Genomic DNA, 14251 nt, shown 5'->3' with positions numbered 1-14251 from the left:
AGCAAGATGCCTTTTGATAGGCTTCAAAATTATGATTTGTTGTCATTTATTGTTCAGAGATAAGGAACAAATGAGAAGAAATGGTCTTCATACCCCACACAAACGAAATGATGACGGCGCCGTTTTAAGGTGATTCGTTGTAGAAGTGTATTGCTCACCACGGAAAGGTAAACAGCAGGCTCCGTTCATTTTGAGAGCTGAAACTGAAAAGGGATTAAACTGAATTGAGTGATTTCCTTCAGAGTCTAGACAGTCATGTCCAATGCAGCAAGCAGGTACACAATGAAAGTAACACGTCTACGCGTCTCGGTGTTTGGATTTGACAGCAACTTTTGTCGGCTCCGCATTTGTATTTTGAGGCGCAACTGCAGTGAAACTCTAATTATTTTATTGCCAGTTAATGTCAAACACGCATAAAGTGTGCGCCACAGATAAACAACGATAATAGCAATAAAGAAAACGTCCGGCGCCGTAGAATGCTGACCAAGGATTGCTTCTTTCGGTTAAACTTATGTTTCTTTCTTCTTATCATAAAGTCAAAGCAGAGGTAGTATGTAGTATTCATTAGTAAGCTGTAAGGGCTCACAAGAACATATCGGATCCAGTACAAGCTGGCGGCATTCGAAAAGACCATACTCGAAGGCTTGTGGCTGACATTGAGGCATATTTCATCATTTTGTCATTCATTCATAGATAACATTTACTATATACAATCCTGCCTCTCTCTAGGCACTCGCTTTTTCAGCTTTGATGTTATCAGTCGTATCAATAACTTCAAAAGAATCATTTTGACAAGGCATTTCAACTCCTTGTTCTTTCAACCAAAGACGGAAATCTTCATCTTCCTTTTCAAGTTTACGAGACATTTCCGGAATAAGAAGCCAAGTAATAATCGCACCAACGACTGAAAATGTAGAAGCAACATAAAATACCATCTTTTGTCCTTCTAATTCACTCGAATAACGTTCTTGTAAAGCGCCAAAAGCTGATGTTCCAATTGCTGCTCCTGCTTTACCAAAAGCTGCTGCTAATCCAACAAAATGACCTCGAATCGCCGTCGGGGCTACTTCTGCACTGATCAAAATTGTTGCCACTCCAGGTCCTGCTTCAGCAGAAGAGACAAATAAGCCATACATGACGATGAAAGCTGGTAAGCTAGATTGAATCGGTCCCAGAGCACCTCCAAGAATATAACCGAGGACAGCTTGAACGACGAAACCCAGAATTTGTGTACGTTTTCTACCAATCTTATCCAGTAAAAATCCACCAACCACGCAGCCTGGCAAAAGGAACGCATTCACCAAAGCTCCATAACCGATTGCATAAATGAGAGAATCTTTTGAACCACTTAAACCGTCAATGATAGGTGTTGTCAAGAGCCCGGAAGGGTAGGCCACGAAATCGTAAAGGAACCAGGCCAAAGAAGCACCGGTAAGCTGTTTCCAGTACCTCTTTGCGATCAACCAATAGATTCGTAGAGTGAACCCGTTGTGAGACATTTTATTTTTCTGGAACGCAGTCGAGGTGACGACTTTCCAACGGAAATAAAATAGGGACAATGGAACGATTGCACCGAGGATGAGGAACACTCTCCAAGCTGTGTTTAGTCCTTTAAGATCATCAATTGAAGTGTTTGATGTATAGCCATAAGCAGCCAAAACAATCAGAGGCAAAACACCTCCCATCACAATACCGAAATCGATTGCAAAATCACCACACATAGCGACCAAGAATCCTCTTCTTTTACGTACTTGATCGTTCTCATCCGATGCTTCTGTTGCTGAGGAGCTGCACGTTGGATATTCACCCCCCGCTCCGGACCCTAAAATTCCACGAGAGATTGCCAACATCCACAATTGACCTTCAACAGATACACCACTTGCGGCCGTACACATGACTGTACCGATGAGCATTAAGAGTGTAGCGAAAACGACACCTGCTTTTCGATTAAAACGATCGATCAAGAATCCAAAGAGCAAAGCACCGACGATGATACCGATAAAGTATGCTTGTGAGATATGTGTCTTCATACTTTTTGTAAGCTTTTCAGGATGTAACCTGCCCAACACCAACAAAGCAGCAGAAATGACTTGAGCGTTATAGCCATCGCTCATCAATGCTAGACTGGAGAAGGCCACGTTGTGAACGACCTTTGATTTGGATTTGGGAGATGTCTCATGCTCCAGCGTTGCAAGTGGGCGAGGTTCATTCGACATGATTGCCTGTGAAGGTGATTTGGTTGGAGGATGCTAGGAAGTTGGGATTCTGGTTCCTGAATATCATTTTTGCTCAAGTATTTGTACTTTTGCGTCCCTTCGCTTCATCTACGGGGCTTCGCCAAGTGAACATGAATGAATGCTAGGAACGGTCAAAGGACCAAAGTGTGTACCTACATCATTCGGTCTTCTGTCCGATAACGTGGGTGGATATGGTGAAGAACACGTTCCCTTGTATGCGCAGCCGTTGCTAAAAGGAAAATCTTAGCCTACTCAAGCGGCACCGCAAGCACGGCCAACGGGCAGGGCTGTAGGCAGACATTTGAGTGTAAAAGCTTAGCAGAAGATGACCGAATGACCAGAGTTATCGATAGAACGTTCATCACTCGATAATGTGTTTTAACTGTCTGATTTCATTGTTATATTTTATGAGATACAAAGTATGGCTTCTATCCTTCAGACTTTGCCAGCTTGAAGAGTAGCACCCATTATCATCCTACTGTGCTTTTGTGCCCCGTCCATCGGAGAGCCGAATCCATAACGTAAAGCACCTAGGGAATAATCTTTACCTTCTTCTCGTTCTGAAGTGGGTGGCCAATGCTGACGTCTGTCGACATAATAAGCATCATGTCTATCACCGCCATCTGAAGCGGCATTATAAGTAGCATAAATTGCCGCTCTTGGAAAAGCAGAATTGTTTGGGCCACTCCTATGTGCTAAGAAAGATCCAAAGATCAAAATATCTCCAGGTTGTAAAGGAACTGAAGTCCATGTTTGACTATCTTCCCATGATTTCTCGATACAATTGTTTGAATCGATTGGGATTTGTTGTTTATGTGATCCGATCACAACTTGTAAACAACCATTTTCTTCATTTGCGGCATCAACTGCGACATTGATCGTTAAGTGCTTCAATGTACCAGCGTGTTGATAAGCAGGTGCATCTGTATGTGCATCAAATCCTCCAGCGCCAGCTATAAAATGGGGTCATTTAAAATTAGGCCTGGATCATTCACTCTAATGTCATGTTACTCACGATTCTTGTAATTGATCTTCTCTTTGAACAAGAGCATTTCTTCTTTACTGATCTGTTGCAATAGCTCGCGTGCTCGTTTACCTTTGAGCATTGCCTCAAAGCCATCATGGAAATTAACAAAATTTTCCGTTCGACATAATGTTCTACTGCCATCTTTTTTCACTTCTTCGTAATGCATCCATTTTCCTTTCTCGTTTGGAAGAGCATGAACTTCTTTTGCCCAGCCTTGAACTGTCTTCAAGTCTTGAGGAACGATGAAATCGTGCAAGAGCAAAAACCCTTGTTCTTCGTATGCAGCCAATTGTTCAGGGCTTAGCACGTAAGGGGTGTCCATTTGAGTAGCCATGTTTGAGACAAGGAAAGGATGCTAGCATTCAGACGTTATGATGGTACAAGGGCGTTTTATACCCTTTTCTCTTTTGTGTCGTATGACTGTAAACAGCATTGATCTCCGCATTTTTATCGGTAAGATGACCGATATGAGCACTTTAGCAGCTCATCTTGAAACGTGGACAAGGTGGCATTTGCGCGAGATCGGTCATCTTAGCTTATCAATTCAAACGTTCGCATACAAGTGCGAGCTGGGCGTTCGGCCTTCTGTCCTTTGGTTTAAGTCATATAGAGTATATAATCATCCAATGTGAGGGGATTTTTGACTACCCTCACGACAACGATCACTATGACCTTGCCTTTGAAGACAAGATTATCAGAAGAACAAAATGCACATCTACGCTTCATATTCGATCTTATGAGCAAACAAGATGATTCAACATATATCGGAGAACAAATATCACAACTTGCTCATTCACTGCAAGCCGCTCATCTGGCCGCAACTTCTGGTGAATCGGAAAATGTCGCAATCGCTGCTCTCTTACACGACATCGGTCAAGTACTTCCCCTAACGACAAAAAACGATATCCGTCATTTACATAAGCAAGGTGATATTCTAGATGAAGAAGGTAAAAGTGTTGGCCGGATAGGACACGAGTTGATAGGAGAGAAATATTTACGTGAAAATGGTTGGCCAGAAGAAGTTTCGGCTTTGGTAGGAGCTCATGTTATGGCAAAAAGATATTTAGCAATGCAACTTGATTATTTTAATTCGTTAAGTAATGCTTCAAGATCTTCACTTAAAGGTCAAGGTGGTCCATTCTCGGAAGAGGAAGCAGAGCATTTACGTGCAACGGATCCAATGCTAGAAAAAAAGATAGCTCTGAGGAAATTTGATGATGGTGCAAAAGTCGTTGGAAAGCAAACCCGAACGTTGAAGCAATGGTGGGAGACTGCATGTAGGGTATATCTAGGTCAAGGTAGATCATCGGTAGCCTTGTTAGAAGTAGAAGTACAGGATTAAAAATAGTGTAGAAATTTGTATGAATATATCCGATTATGATTGTGGAAAAGAATTTACAGCAGAAGCATCAAAAGCAGAAAGATCCCATAATAATGCATCACTGCCAACACCACTAAGATAACGTAAATCAGACAACAAGTCCAAAGATTGAAGATCAAAACTGAAAGCTGGCGTTCCTGATTGCATGGGTGATGTGTTTGCGATGGCAAAGGAATCCTGAAATGGTTGTGAGATATCCATGATAGAATCGAGTGAGGTTGTCGAGTTTTGCTGTAGGAATGTGTCATTCGCAGACGGATGGAGGTGAGCGCGATTGTCAAATTGGGGAACTTGTTGGATGATGTCGTCCTCTTTTTCTGAGACGGGAACATGGCTGTCTTTTGATAATTTGGCCCTTTCGCTGTTCGACAATGACAAGAGTCCAGGTAGCACAGTACCACAGATATGTGCATCAACACAATAGGGCATCAAATGATCTTGCAGAGATTGACAAACTTTATCGATCATAAGCATGTTATACCTTGGATTTACCGCAAAAGAAAGTTGTTGATGCTTTGTTGATTTATGTAAAAATAAACACGCGAAAATCAACATCGCAAACGGGTAGATTGGTTGACCGTACATCCCCGACCGTTTCCATGCATGCATAGTCTTGATTTGAGCAAAATCAGTATTTGTTACCAGTTGTACAAGATGAAATGCAACATGGTATGCACGCAAAGCGATTGTATTCCTTTGACTCTTCTCATCCTTACTGAATTGGTTCGGGTTACCATCGGGAATGGCGGGCATAGATTTAGTAGCGAAAGATGGCCGGTGCTCTATTTCGTCAATCATCTCATGCTCCTCTTCTTCTCCGCCTTCGATTTCCAAAGGATCAACATCGGGAGGCGAACGAAAAGCGTGTGCACCAATAAATAGGCGCATCATTTCAGCTTGCAGATTGACTTCTTCTATGTGAACTTTGTTGAGTTCACTTTTTTTACATGAATGGATTCTCTCCCAACGATTTTGCCAGCGATCCACCAAAGCAAAGAATCTTGGTGCTTCCTCCAGTACTTGTTTGCGGGTCAGAGCTTCTTGAACGTCCACTCCAAAGTCATCCAAGACATCATGAGCAATTACCCAAAGCTCAACTTGACTTGCCAATCGAGCATCTTCATCCGTCGCTAGACGACAGCCGGCTAGCCACGCTCGCACATTACGTACAGCTGCATGTTGTCTTGTCATCGGTGGGCGTGAGAATGGTATTGCGGCTTGATGGTCTGCCACGTAGACTAAGTAGTACAGTCTTGCAGCCTTGTAAGCTTCTTGTTCTATTCCTTCATCAACAACAACGTTTGACCCTTCGACGGCTTCTCCTGGACCGCATCGAGCTTTCGGACCACTTTGACATGCTTTTCTGCCGGCTTCCATATTGCTGCATTTCTTGTATGCTTCTTGCATCCCCCGTTCTGTTGCTAAGCGGACGGCAGATCCTGTTAAAATCCAACTTAAATCCCGCAACCACCAACTCCCGATCAATAGCGCTCGGATATCATCCAATGATTGATGTCTGACAAAACTTTGTTGGGCTGATAAGCGAACGAATTCGTCGTGTAAAGTTGAATATAAGCGAGAAGGGCGGTCCGCATTGTTACCTTGCGCACTGGTTTCCACCAAAGTACCATCTTCTAGAATGTTTGCAGAACAGTGTAAACTTGCAACTGTACAGATTGCCAATAACAACAATGGGCTTCTTCGAATGCTTTGAACGGCAACACGTAGATTGCTAGCCTGACTCAACTCATCAGCTCTTACGTGAACGGATCCAACAATTGAGTAAACGTGGGGATCCAAGTAAGTGAGGTAAATGTTCACTAAAGTGCACGTTTGATCAAAGGTGAGTAAACCTCGTTCAATGATATCACTTCGATTCCGTTTAGCCTTGTTGGTCGACGTACTTGCTTCAGCTGATTGACCGACATTGTTACTTGCCGCATCAGCAAGCATGTCCAATGGATCAGCGGTGATCGGATGGAAAGTAGGACTGTCCGTACCATCGGCCGGTACAGATGAGCTCTTTCTTCTTTTCCTACTGTGGCTTTCATTGCTGTTCGATAGTGCCTCAAAGAGTGTGTTGAGCCTTTGTTCTACACTTTCTTTCCATTTTGCGTCTGAATTATGTTCTTCCAATATACTCTGTAAATTCTTCGTTAACCGACAATCCAAGCTCATTCGTTTACATCGTGCACATGGAGTTGATTGATCAGGTCCCAAAGAGCATCTGATCTTATGTCTTCGGCATTCATCGCATGTTTTCACCTTTCTTGATACTCTTGCAACGATTGGTGATGATCTGTCGTTTGCTTTGGTGCTCATTGGGTATGAGAGTGTAATTGTTGCAAAATGATGAGGATGACCGATTTAAGTAAAATTATCTCGGTTTTCTGTCCGATGATTAAGCTCAAAGCCACACGCAGCGCATTTATTCATTGTACGAAAACGCGAGTTGGCCGACTGTAACTTTAAGGCGAACGTGGGCTTACATGGGCAGGCCGGCCAAAGCGGTTGCGAAGTATATAAACCCAAACAGATTGTGTGAAATGGATATGTGAGTGCCCCTTAGTGCTTATTCGGGAAGGTTATGAGTACCAGCCTCAATCAGTCTACGAGAGAAGATCTGCATATGCATGACAAGCCATGCCAGACAAAGGTAACGGCGCTGATTGGATGAAAACGGTTCAAAGATAAGGAAAATGCACGCTAATCCAACGGCTTTGCATTTCCCGAGCTTTTTCCCCTCATCTTTTCAGTTTGGTTCCTGATTATATGCACGTCTTATCATTCAAAGATAGATAAAGTATGCATCCTTATCGTACAATATAACAAAACCTTTTCACAAATTCACTCATGGCAATTCGGGAATGTAATGATTGCATCACACGAGTTGAGCTGGAAATTGGCAGCAGCGGAAGGCGGCGGAATGCGAGGATGAAATGCATTAAAATTCAAATTAAGGGGGGGCTGAAGGTGGGATGAATGCATTGCTATATAAAGTAAACCTACAACACTCAAACAACTTCTACCCTTTACCCCCTCTCCATCTCCCTTCACACAACATGGCAGCTTCAAGCGCTCAAGTTTTATCGCCCGGTGCAGGATGGGCAGTCGTGATCGCTCTCGGAATAGGTTTTGCGTTTCTGATGTTAGCAATTTCATATGTTCAAGAACGTTATACCTCATTCTCCGTTAAAACCAATGAAGAATTCACATCTGCCTCACGTAGCGTAAAGACTGGTTTAATTGCAAGTTCAATTGTTTCTGCTTGGACATGGGCTGCAACACTTTTACAATCAAGTACAGTTGCTTTTAAACTTGGTGTTTCTGGGCCTTATTGGTATGCTGCAGGCGCAACGATTCAAGTTTTGTTGTTTGCAATGATGGCATCCAAGACGAAACTTAATGCTCCTTTTGCACATACGTACTTGCAAATCGTTCGTGCAAGATGGGGTAACTTGTTGCATGTTGTTCACATCTGTTTCGGATTGGCAACAAACATTCTCGTTGGATCAATGTTAATCTTGGGTGGATCTGCAACTGTCAATCAACTTACCGGAATGCCAACTCTTGCTGCCATCTTCTTGACACCAATCTCAGTGGCAATCTATACTCTCGTCGGTGGCTTACGTGCTACTTTCTTGGCAGATTATTTACACACTACTGTTTTGGTTGCTTTGATTCTAGCATTCGCATTTACGGTCTACGCCGCAAGTGAAAAGATTGGAAGTCCAGAAGCAATGTTTGATTTGCTTCGTTCTGCAGCACCGGTAGAAGGAAATGCGGGTGGAAGTTATCTTACCATGCGTTCTTTATCTGGCTTCAAATTTGGTTTGATCAATATTGCCGGTAATTTCGCAACAGTTTTTGCCGATCAAAGTTATCATCAACGTGGTATTGCTTCTTCGCCCACTCTTGCTACAAAAGGCTTCATCTTGGGTGGAATCGCATGGTTTGCCGTTCCAATGTTAATGGCTTCTTCTATGGGCTTGGCAGCTCGGGCATTATACGGAAAGGACCCAGCAATGGCCATGTTAACTAGCATGGAAGTTTCGGAAGGATTAGCAGCGCCGGCAGCCGCAGCAGCATTATTGGGAAAAAGTGGTGCTGCTGCAATTTTGATCTTGTTGTATCTTGCTGTTACAAGTGCAACATCAGCTCAATTGATTGCTGTTTCTTCTGTTCTCACATTTGACGTGTACAAGGTATACATCAAGCCAAGCGCGAGTTCCAAAGAGCTCTTTTGGATGTCGCATCTCGGAGTCGCTTTCTGGTCTTTGGCTTTAGGTGTTCTTGGATTGATCTTTTACTACATCGGTATCTCGATGGGCTGGCTTTATGTTTTCATGGGTATTCTGATTTGTCCTGCTGTCTTTCCTGTTTTCGCTTGTCTTACTTGGAGCAAGGCAAATCGAATGGGCGCTTTGGTCGCAATGTTATCGGGTCTGGCTTTAGGCGTGATTGCATGGCTAGTCACTGCTTATAAGTTGTATGGAACTCTTACCGTTACAACAACAGGAGCAGATGATCCATTGTTGGCAGGAAATTTGGTTTCTTTGCTGGTTCCCTTTATCGTCTTGTCGATCTGGTCAATCGTTTCACCAGAGAACTACTCTTTCGAAGGTACACGCGCAATTAATGCTCCTACTGATGAACCACAAATTGACACAGAAAGCAGCAAGAGTGATTCAAAAGAAGACATTGGAGAAGAAACAAAAGAAGTTGCAGTCGCTAAAGCAGAAGCAGAGATCATGCCAGCCAATGCAACAACGATAAGTGCAGAATTGGAAAAAGGCACAACGCGCAAGACAGACAAACAATTGGCCACAGATATCGATGATGAACATGTACATGTTCGTAGAGCAGGTTTGGACCCTGTAGAACTACAGAAGAGCGTTCGAATGGCTATTCGTGTTTCGATTCCGATGACATTCATTCTTTTAATCTTTGTTCCATGCATGGCAATCATTCCAAAAACCTTTACGCCAACAGGATTAGGAGCATGGGTTGGAATAATTATCGCTTGGATGTTCTGTTCAGCGGGAATTGTGATTGTTATGCCAATTTGGGAATCATGGCAAAGTCTTGCAAGCATTTGCAAAGGAATCTTTGCTGATATTACAGGCAAACGTCGTCAATAAAAGATCTTTGTACATAGATACGCACGCAATGGGTTTAACGAATGAATGAATAGCATTTTTTGTCTATAATTCAGATTTGGAGTAACAATTTACCGGTTGTCGAGCGTCCTTGTAGATCTTCATGTGCTTTTGCTGCTTGATCGAGTGGGTATTTGACATAATCAAATTTTACCTTACCCGAGGCGATCCACGTTAGTGCCTCATTTGCACGATGACGTAGAGTGATTGCGTTTTCCACATGATGGAAAAGGGTTGGTCGTGTGATCTTTGTAGAGTTTTTCACCAAATCTAAAGGTTGAATTGGATCTGGCGGTCCACTTGCCGAGCCATAAAGAGCCACCATTCCACGTTTAGCAATCAAATCAAGCGAATGCGCAAATGTTGTCTTTCCAACCGAATCATAAATCACATTGAATCCTTGACCGTTTGGAGTCGTTTTACGTGCTTCTTCAACCCAGGCATCTGTAGGGGTACCATCTTGGTTTGCATATAGGACCACATTATCTGCTCCTGCTGCTTTGCTCTTCTGTGCTTTTTGTTGGGTGGAGACTGTCGTTGTCACTTTTGCTCCTTTCAACTTGCAAACTTGTGTGAGCAATAAACCCATTCCTCCTGCTCCTGCATGGATTAAGACATGATCATCTTTCTTGACTTCATATGTACCATCAGCACTTGTGAGATAATGAGCAGTCATTCCTTGCATCATAGCACCACAAATATCCTCAAAAGAAACATTTGAGTCCAAGATCGGAACGCATTTATCCGCTTCAATCAATGCATATTCCGCATACGATTGCAAACCCATACCCATATAACCAACTTTTGAACCCATTGGAAACAATTGTTGAACTTCGCTTCCTGCTGCAACAACCGTTCCAGCACCTTCCATCCCAGGTATGATTGGTAATTGAGAAGGATATTTACCTCTACGTACATTTGTATCAATAAAGTTAATTCCTGCAAAAACGTTTTTGATCAACACTTTTGTAGGTGTTACTTCTTCGAGTGAAGGTACTTTGTATGCCTTGTCCACTTCCATTGCCGTTGGTTCGCCATATTGACGAAGAATGATGGCCGTTTGTGTTTTTGGGATTGAAGGTGTACTCATATTCGACAAAGACAGGAGATGAATGTTGATAAAAAAGGGGTAGCGAACAATCTGACCCTCCTTTAACAACACTTCGGATATAGCCAGGCTTAAGTAGCGATTACCCCGCTTGAATAATCTCATGCATCGGAAATAAGGTTTCATGCTCACACAGTGTATACGCGCCACATGCAACGCCACAAACAAGCATCCTGACCAAATGCCGAATACAGACTCGTGATAACGATATCGAATGGGTAGACACGCATTAACCTAATCAATCCAAGGAAGAATGGGATAAAGTGATAACATTTCGCATCCCAATCAAAGTCCTGATGAGATGGAGGAGAGTATGTAGATATTGGTGTAATGAAAAGGATACCGAATCGAATCATGAAGAAAAAAGAAAAGTTACAATCGATGGGAAAACCGGGGAATCACTGCATTGTCCATGTGTCTGAGTCCGTGCTTATTGGCCAAAGATGGCTTGTAATCCTTGAGAGGATGTGAAAGTTTCTACTTCTGAATGACCTGCGTTTTGAATGGTAGAGATTGTATGTTTGATATCCGTGTTGAATTCTGGACGAGCATTGTTTTGCAAAGATGCAAACGTTCCAGGGTAAGCACTCAAAGAAGAATCCTTAACACCGGCCAAAAGGTGAGTGTATTTCCAGTACGTTCTCGAACGTAATTCTCTCGGAGCACCGCCTTGAGCGCGGGCACCGCAACTTTGATCACCGTTTGTGGTTGAAGTATCACCCAAAGAGACCAGATAACGTACATCTCTTGCTGCGTAGGTCTTGAAAAGGCTGGCAGGGTTATTGATATCGGTGGCATAAGGAGCGTCGTATTGATCCAAACCGTAGTAGTAAATGTTCAAAACGTCGCATGATTTGTATTGGTTGGTTGAACGATCGGTGGTGAAATATAACATAGAAGATGGATTTCCAAGAACATAACGAATTGCTGGCGAGGTAGTAGCTGAATCGCCAGTGTTGCGTAAAGCAGCGTATCTTTGAATTACTAATGCGCCTCCACCATGTCCGACAAATTTGATAGTCTTAACATTGGGATATTTAATTTTGTCGGAGTAGATGGTGACCAATTCATCGTAAATGGTGAATGGACTCATGTTGCTTCCTTTTGGTTGGATAGAACCGGTACCCATTGCCCAATCATTCTCAGGGCCCCAAGCGAGTGTGGTTGCGTTCATAGCGTTTCGGTCATCTGTTGTTGAGAAGAACAAAGGAGCGATTCGGATAATGTTATCGTCCACACCTGGAATCTTTTGGGCTTTTGCGTCATTGAATGCGGTTTCTAATGCGGTCCAATAATCTCCTGCATTTCTATCAACGCCATGTTGAACGATGATTACGGAAGTTGCATCAGCTTGATTGTGTGGTGACTTACTCATCCAAGCGAACAACTGTCCTTTGCTCAATTGGAATGACATTGCGTATGCGCCAACTGGACGTTTACTGGGTGAAACGGAAGCAGTTTTTGCCTCGAAGGATTTAGCTTGACCACTTTGTCTCAACATACCCAAAAGGTTACGTTTTTTGTACCTGCTTGGAGAATGTTCTTCGCCATGTTGAAAGTGTTTACGAACGAGTTTTGGTTCTTCACTTTGAGGTGAGGAAGCTGAAACGAGCGTGATCAGCACAGCGACGAGCAAAAAGGTGAAACGAGTAGCGAATCCGTTTGTCTTCATCTTGCCGGGGTTGGGTCGAGATGGAGGGGAAGAAAAAAGAATGTGATGATTCGATCGGAGAAGGAAAAAAAGAAGGTTGAACCGGATGCAAAAGGTGATGGTGGGAGCGAAAAGAGAAATCTTTGCAACGATAAAAATAACTATTGCATGTATGTATATTGTGTTTGGCGTAATAATTGAGATTGCTGCCTTTCTTTTCAACGGCGCCGGCTGGGTTTGAATGAAGAGTGATCATTTGTTCTACTTCCGGCACATAAGCGCAGAGAGCGACAAAGGGGGGCAAAATGCATGTCATGTCATGCATCCGCGCAAGCAACAAACAATTTCCATTCAAAAGAGACGCGTATCGCCGCTGCTCTTTTTACCCATACAAATGAACTCTGTGCCTCACTTTGGGGTTGGACCGCCGCTTTGTAAAAGATCCTTGCTATGTATGTATGTATGTGATGTAGTGCGATTGTGCAAGGGGGATAATGAGAAAATAGGGTGGTGTTGAATGCAATTATTACATGACACACTCCATTGACCAAACAAAGGTATTGATGAATGAAATAACCCCCCTTCTTGGCATAAAATTACGCTAAAATCATGACTGGAATGCGTTTAAGCGCGTTTTAGGGCCTGGGACTGATTCGGAGGTTTTAACTCTTCATGCCCAACAATACGCTAAAAGAAGTTCATTGCAATCCTTCTTGCCATCTTCTTTTTCTCTTTCTTCTTCTTCAACAAGACTCCGACTCCTGACAGAAGAAGAAGAATAAAAACACGTTCCTGCCATATCAAAAGTCTTCTTGCCGAAATGCCGACGATCAAGGTACGATCAGCCGGAATTGATGATGTGAATGAATGCGCTCAGATCGTTGTAGAAGCATATTCTACGTTGGAATCGAATGACTTAATGTTTCCAAATGAGAGTAAAAGTAGGAACAAGTTAATTCAAGGTCGAATCGATCAATTCACACCGCATTTACTGCAAGAGCCATCAGATCCTCATCATGTGACCCAATACCGTGTGGCCTGCTTTGAAGAGGAAAGCGGTGCTGAACGAACAGCAGCTCTATTACGATGGAGTATAAGTACGGTAGAAGATTCCGTATCAAACGACTCTGATACGATTGTTGATGCTGCAGTGGCTGATAAATTAGCACTTCTTGGACCAGAGTATGTGAACGTGGATATCTTTCGAGCCTTTCGTCTTGCAAGAGAACAAAAGCATATTCAATGGTTTCAAGGAAAAGGACAGCATATATTCATCCATACTCTTGCCGTTTCACCAAATTGTCAAAGGATGGGATGTGGGGCAGCATTGATGAAATGTATGACAAAAGAGGCGGATGAATTGGGATTGATGTGTTATTTGGAGGCATCAGATGAAGGTAAGCCTTTATATTTGAAAAATGGATTCGAAGAGGTTGAAAAGATGTTTGTACAATCACCAACAGATGGTCAGAGTTTTACTCTAACATTGATGATTCGACCTGCCAAGAAGCAATGATTGTATAATAGTAGATTAACAAATAGGAAATGTCGGATTGATCAGCTTTCCGATCGGAAATTGATATCGGATGTATGCTTGATGATCAGGGAGCAAATGCCACAACTGCCATGACTCGGATATCAGGGAAGTGAGATAACCCCGCGTTGATTGTGTGGATCACGACTGTGTT

At 42.9% G+C, this 14251-nt stretch overlaps 8 protein-coding genes across 8 annotated transcripts; 3 read left to right on the top strand and 5 right to left on the bottom strand.

Moving 5' to 3' along the window:
• Positions 1-581: 581 nt before the first annotated feature.
• On the bottom strand, positions 582-2423 carry FA14DRAFT_162552 (MFS general substrate transporter). Its single transcript, XM_025499664.1, has one exon. The coding sequence runs from the start codon at positions 2214-2216 to the stop codon at positions 726-728; it is 1491 nt and encodes a 496-aa protein (XP_025351851.1). The 5' UTR covers positions 2217-2423; the 3' UTR covers positions 582-725.
• A 198-nt stretch (positions 2424-2621) lies between these two features.
• On the bottom strand, positions 2622-3684 carry FA14DRAFT_150871 (PhyH-domain-containing protein). Its single transcript, XM_025497454.1, has 2 exons — positions 3253-3684; positions 2622-3190 (listed from the first exon to the last, which is right to left on the bottom strand). The coding sequence occupies exons 1-2, from the start codon at positions 3596-3598 to the stop codon at positions 2673-2675; spliced, it is 864 nt and encodes a 287-aa protein (XP_025351850.1). The 5' UTR covers positions 3599-3684; the 3' UTR covers positions 2622-2672.
• A 223-nt stretch (positions 3685-3907) lies between these two features.
• FA14DRAFT_162551 (uncharacterized protein) lies at positions 3908-4657 on the top strand. Its single transcript, XM_025499663.1, has one exon. It carries the CDS (start codon positions 3932-3934, stop codon positions 4604-4606), a length of 675 nt encoding a protein of 224 aa, XP_025351849.1. The 5' UTR covers positions 3908-3931; the 3' UTR covers positions 4607-4657.
• FA14DRAFT_162550 (uncharacterized protein) lies at positions 4428-7147 on the bottom strand. The gene has a single exon (XM_025499662.1). The coding sequence runs from the start codon at positions 6965-6967 to the stop codon at positions 4640-4642; it is 2328 nt and encodes a 775-aa protein (XP_025351848.1). The 5' UTR covers positions 6968-7147; the 3' UTR covers positions 4428-4639.
• Positions 7148-7707: 560 nt separating this feature from the next.
• FA14DRAFT_165941 (Na+/solute symporter) lies at positions 7708-9786 on the top strand (the record flags this gene model as incomplete). The annotated part of the gene is made up of 2 exons (XM_025499985.1): positions 7708-9439; positions 9512-9786. The coding sequence occupies 2 exons, from the start codon at positions 7708-7710 to the stop codon at positions 9784-9786; spliced, it is 2007 nt and encodes a 668-aa protein (XP_025351847.1).
• Positions 9515-10948, bottom strand: FA14DRAFT_162549 (NAD(P)-binding protein). The gene has a single exon (XM_025499661.1). The coding sequence runs from the start codon at positions 10892-10894 to the stop codon at positions 9857-9859; it is 1038 nt and encodes a 345-aa protein (XP_025351846.1). The 5' UTR covers positions 10895-10948; the 3' UTR covers positions 9515-9856.
• Positions 10949-11306: 358 nt separating this feature from the next.
• Positions 11307-12056, bottom strand: FA14DRAFT_162548 (uncharacterized protein). The gene has a single exon (XM_025499660.1). The coding sequence runs from the start codon at positions 12003-12005 to the stop codon at positions 11343-11345; it is 663 nt and encodes a 220-aa protein (XP_025351845.1). The 5' UTR covers positions 12006-12056; the 3' UTR covers positions 11307-11342.
• A 1140-nt stretch (positions 12057-13196) lies between these two features.
• FA14DRAFT_192640 (uncharacterized protein) lies at positions 13197-14206 on the top strand. Its single transcript, XM_025501948.1, has one exon. The coding sequence runs from the start codon at positions 13384-13386 to the stop codon at positions 14077-14079; it is 696 nt and encodes a 231-aa protein (XP_025351844.1). The 5' UTR covers positions 13197-13383; the 3' UTR covers positions 14080-14206.
• The last annotated feature ends 45 nt before the right edge of the window (positions 14207-14251 follow it).

The sequence above is a fragment of the Meira miltonrushii genome (assembly GCF_003144205.1).
Source record: "Meira miltonrushii strain MCA 3882 unplaced genomic scaffold FA14scaffold_6, whole genome shotgun sequence".
NCBI lineage: Eukaryota > Fungi > Basidiomycota > Exobasidiomycetes > Exobasidiales > Brachybasidiaceae > Meira > Meira miltonrushii.
This window is presented reverse-complemented; position numbering and strand designations above follow the sequence as displayed.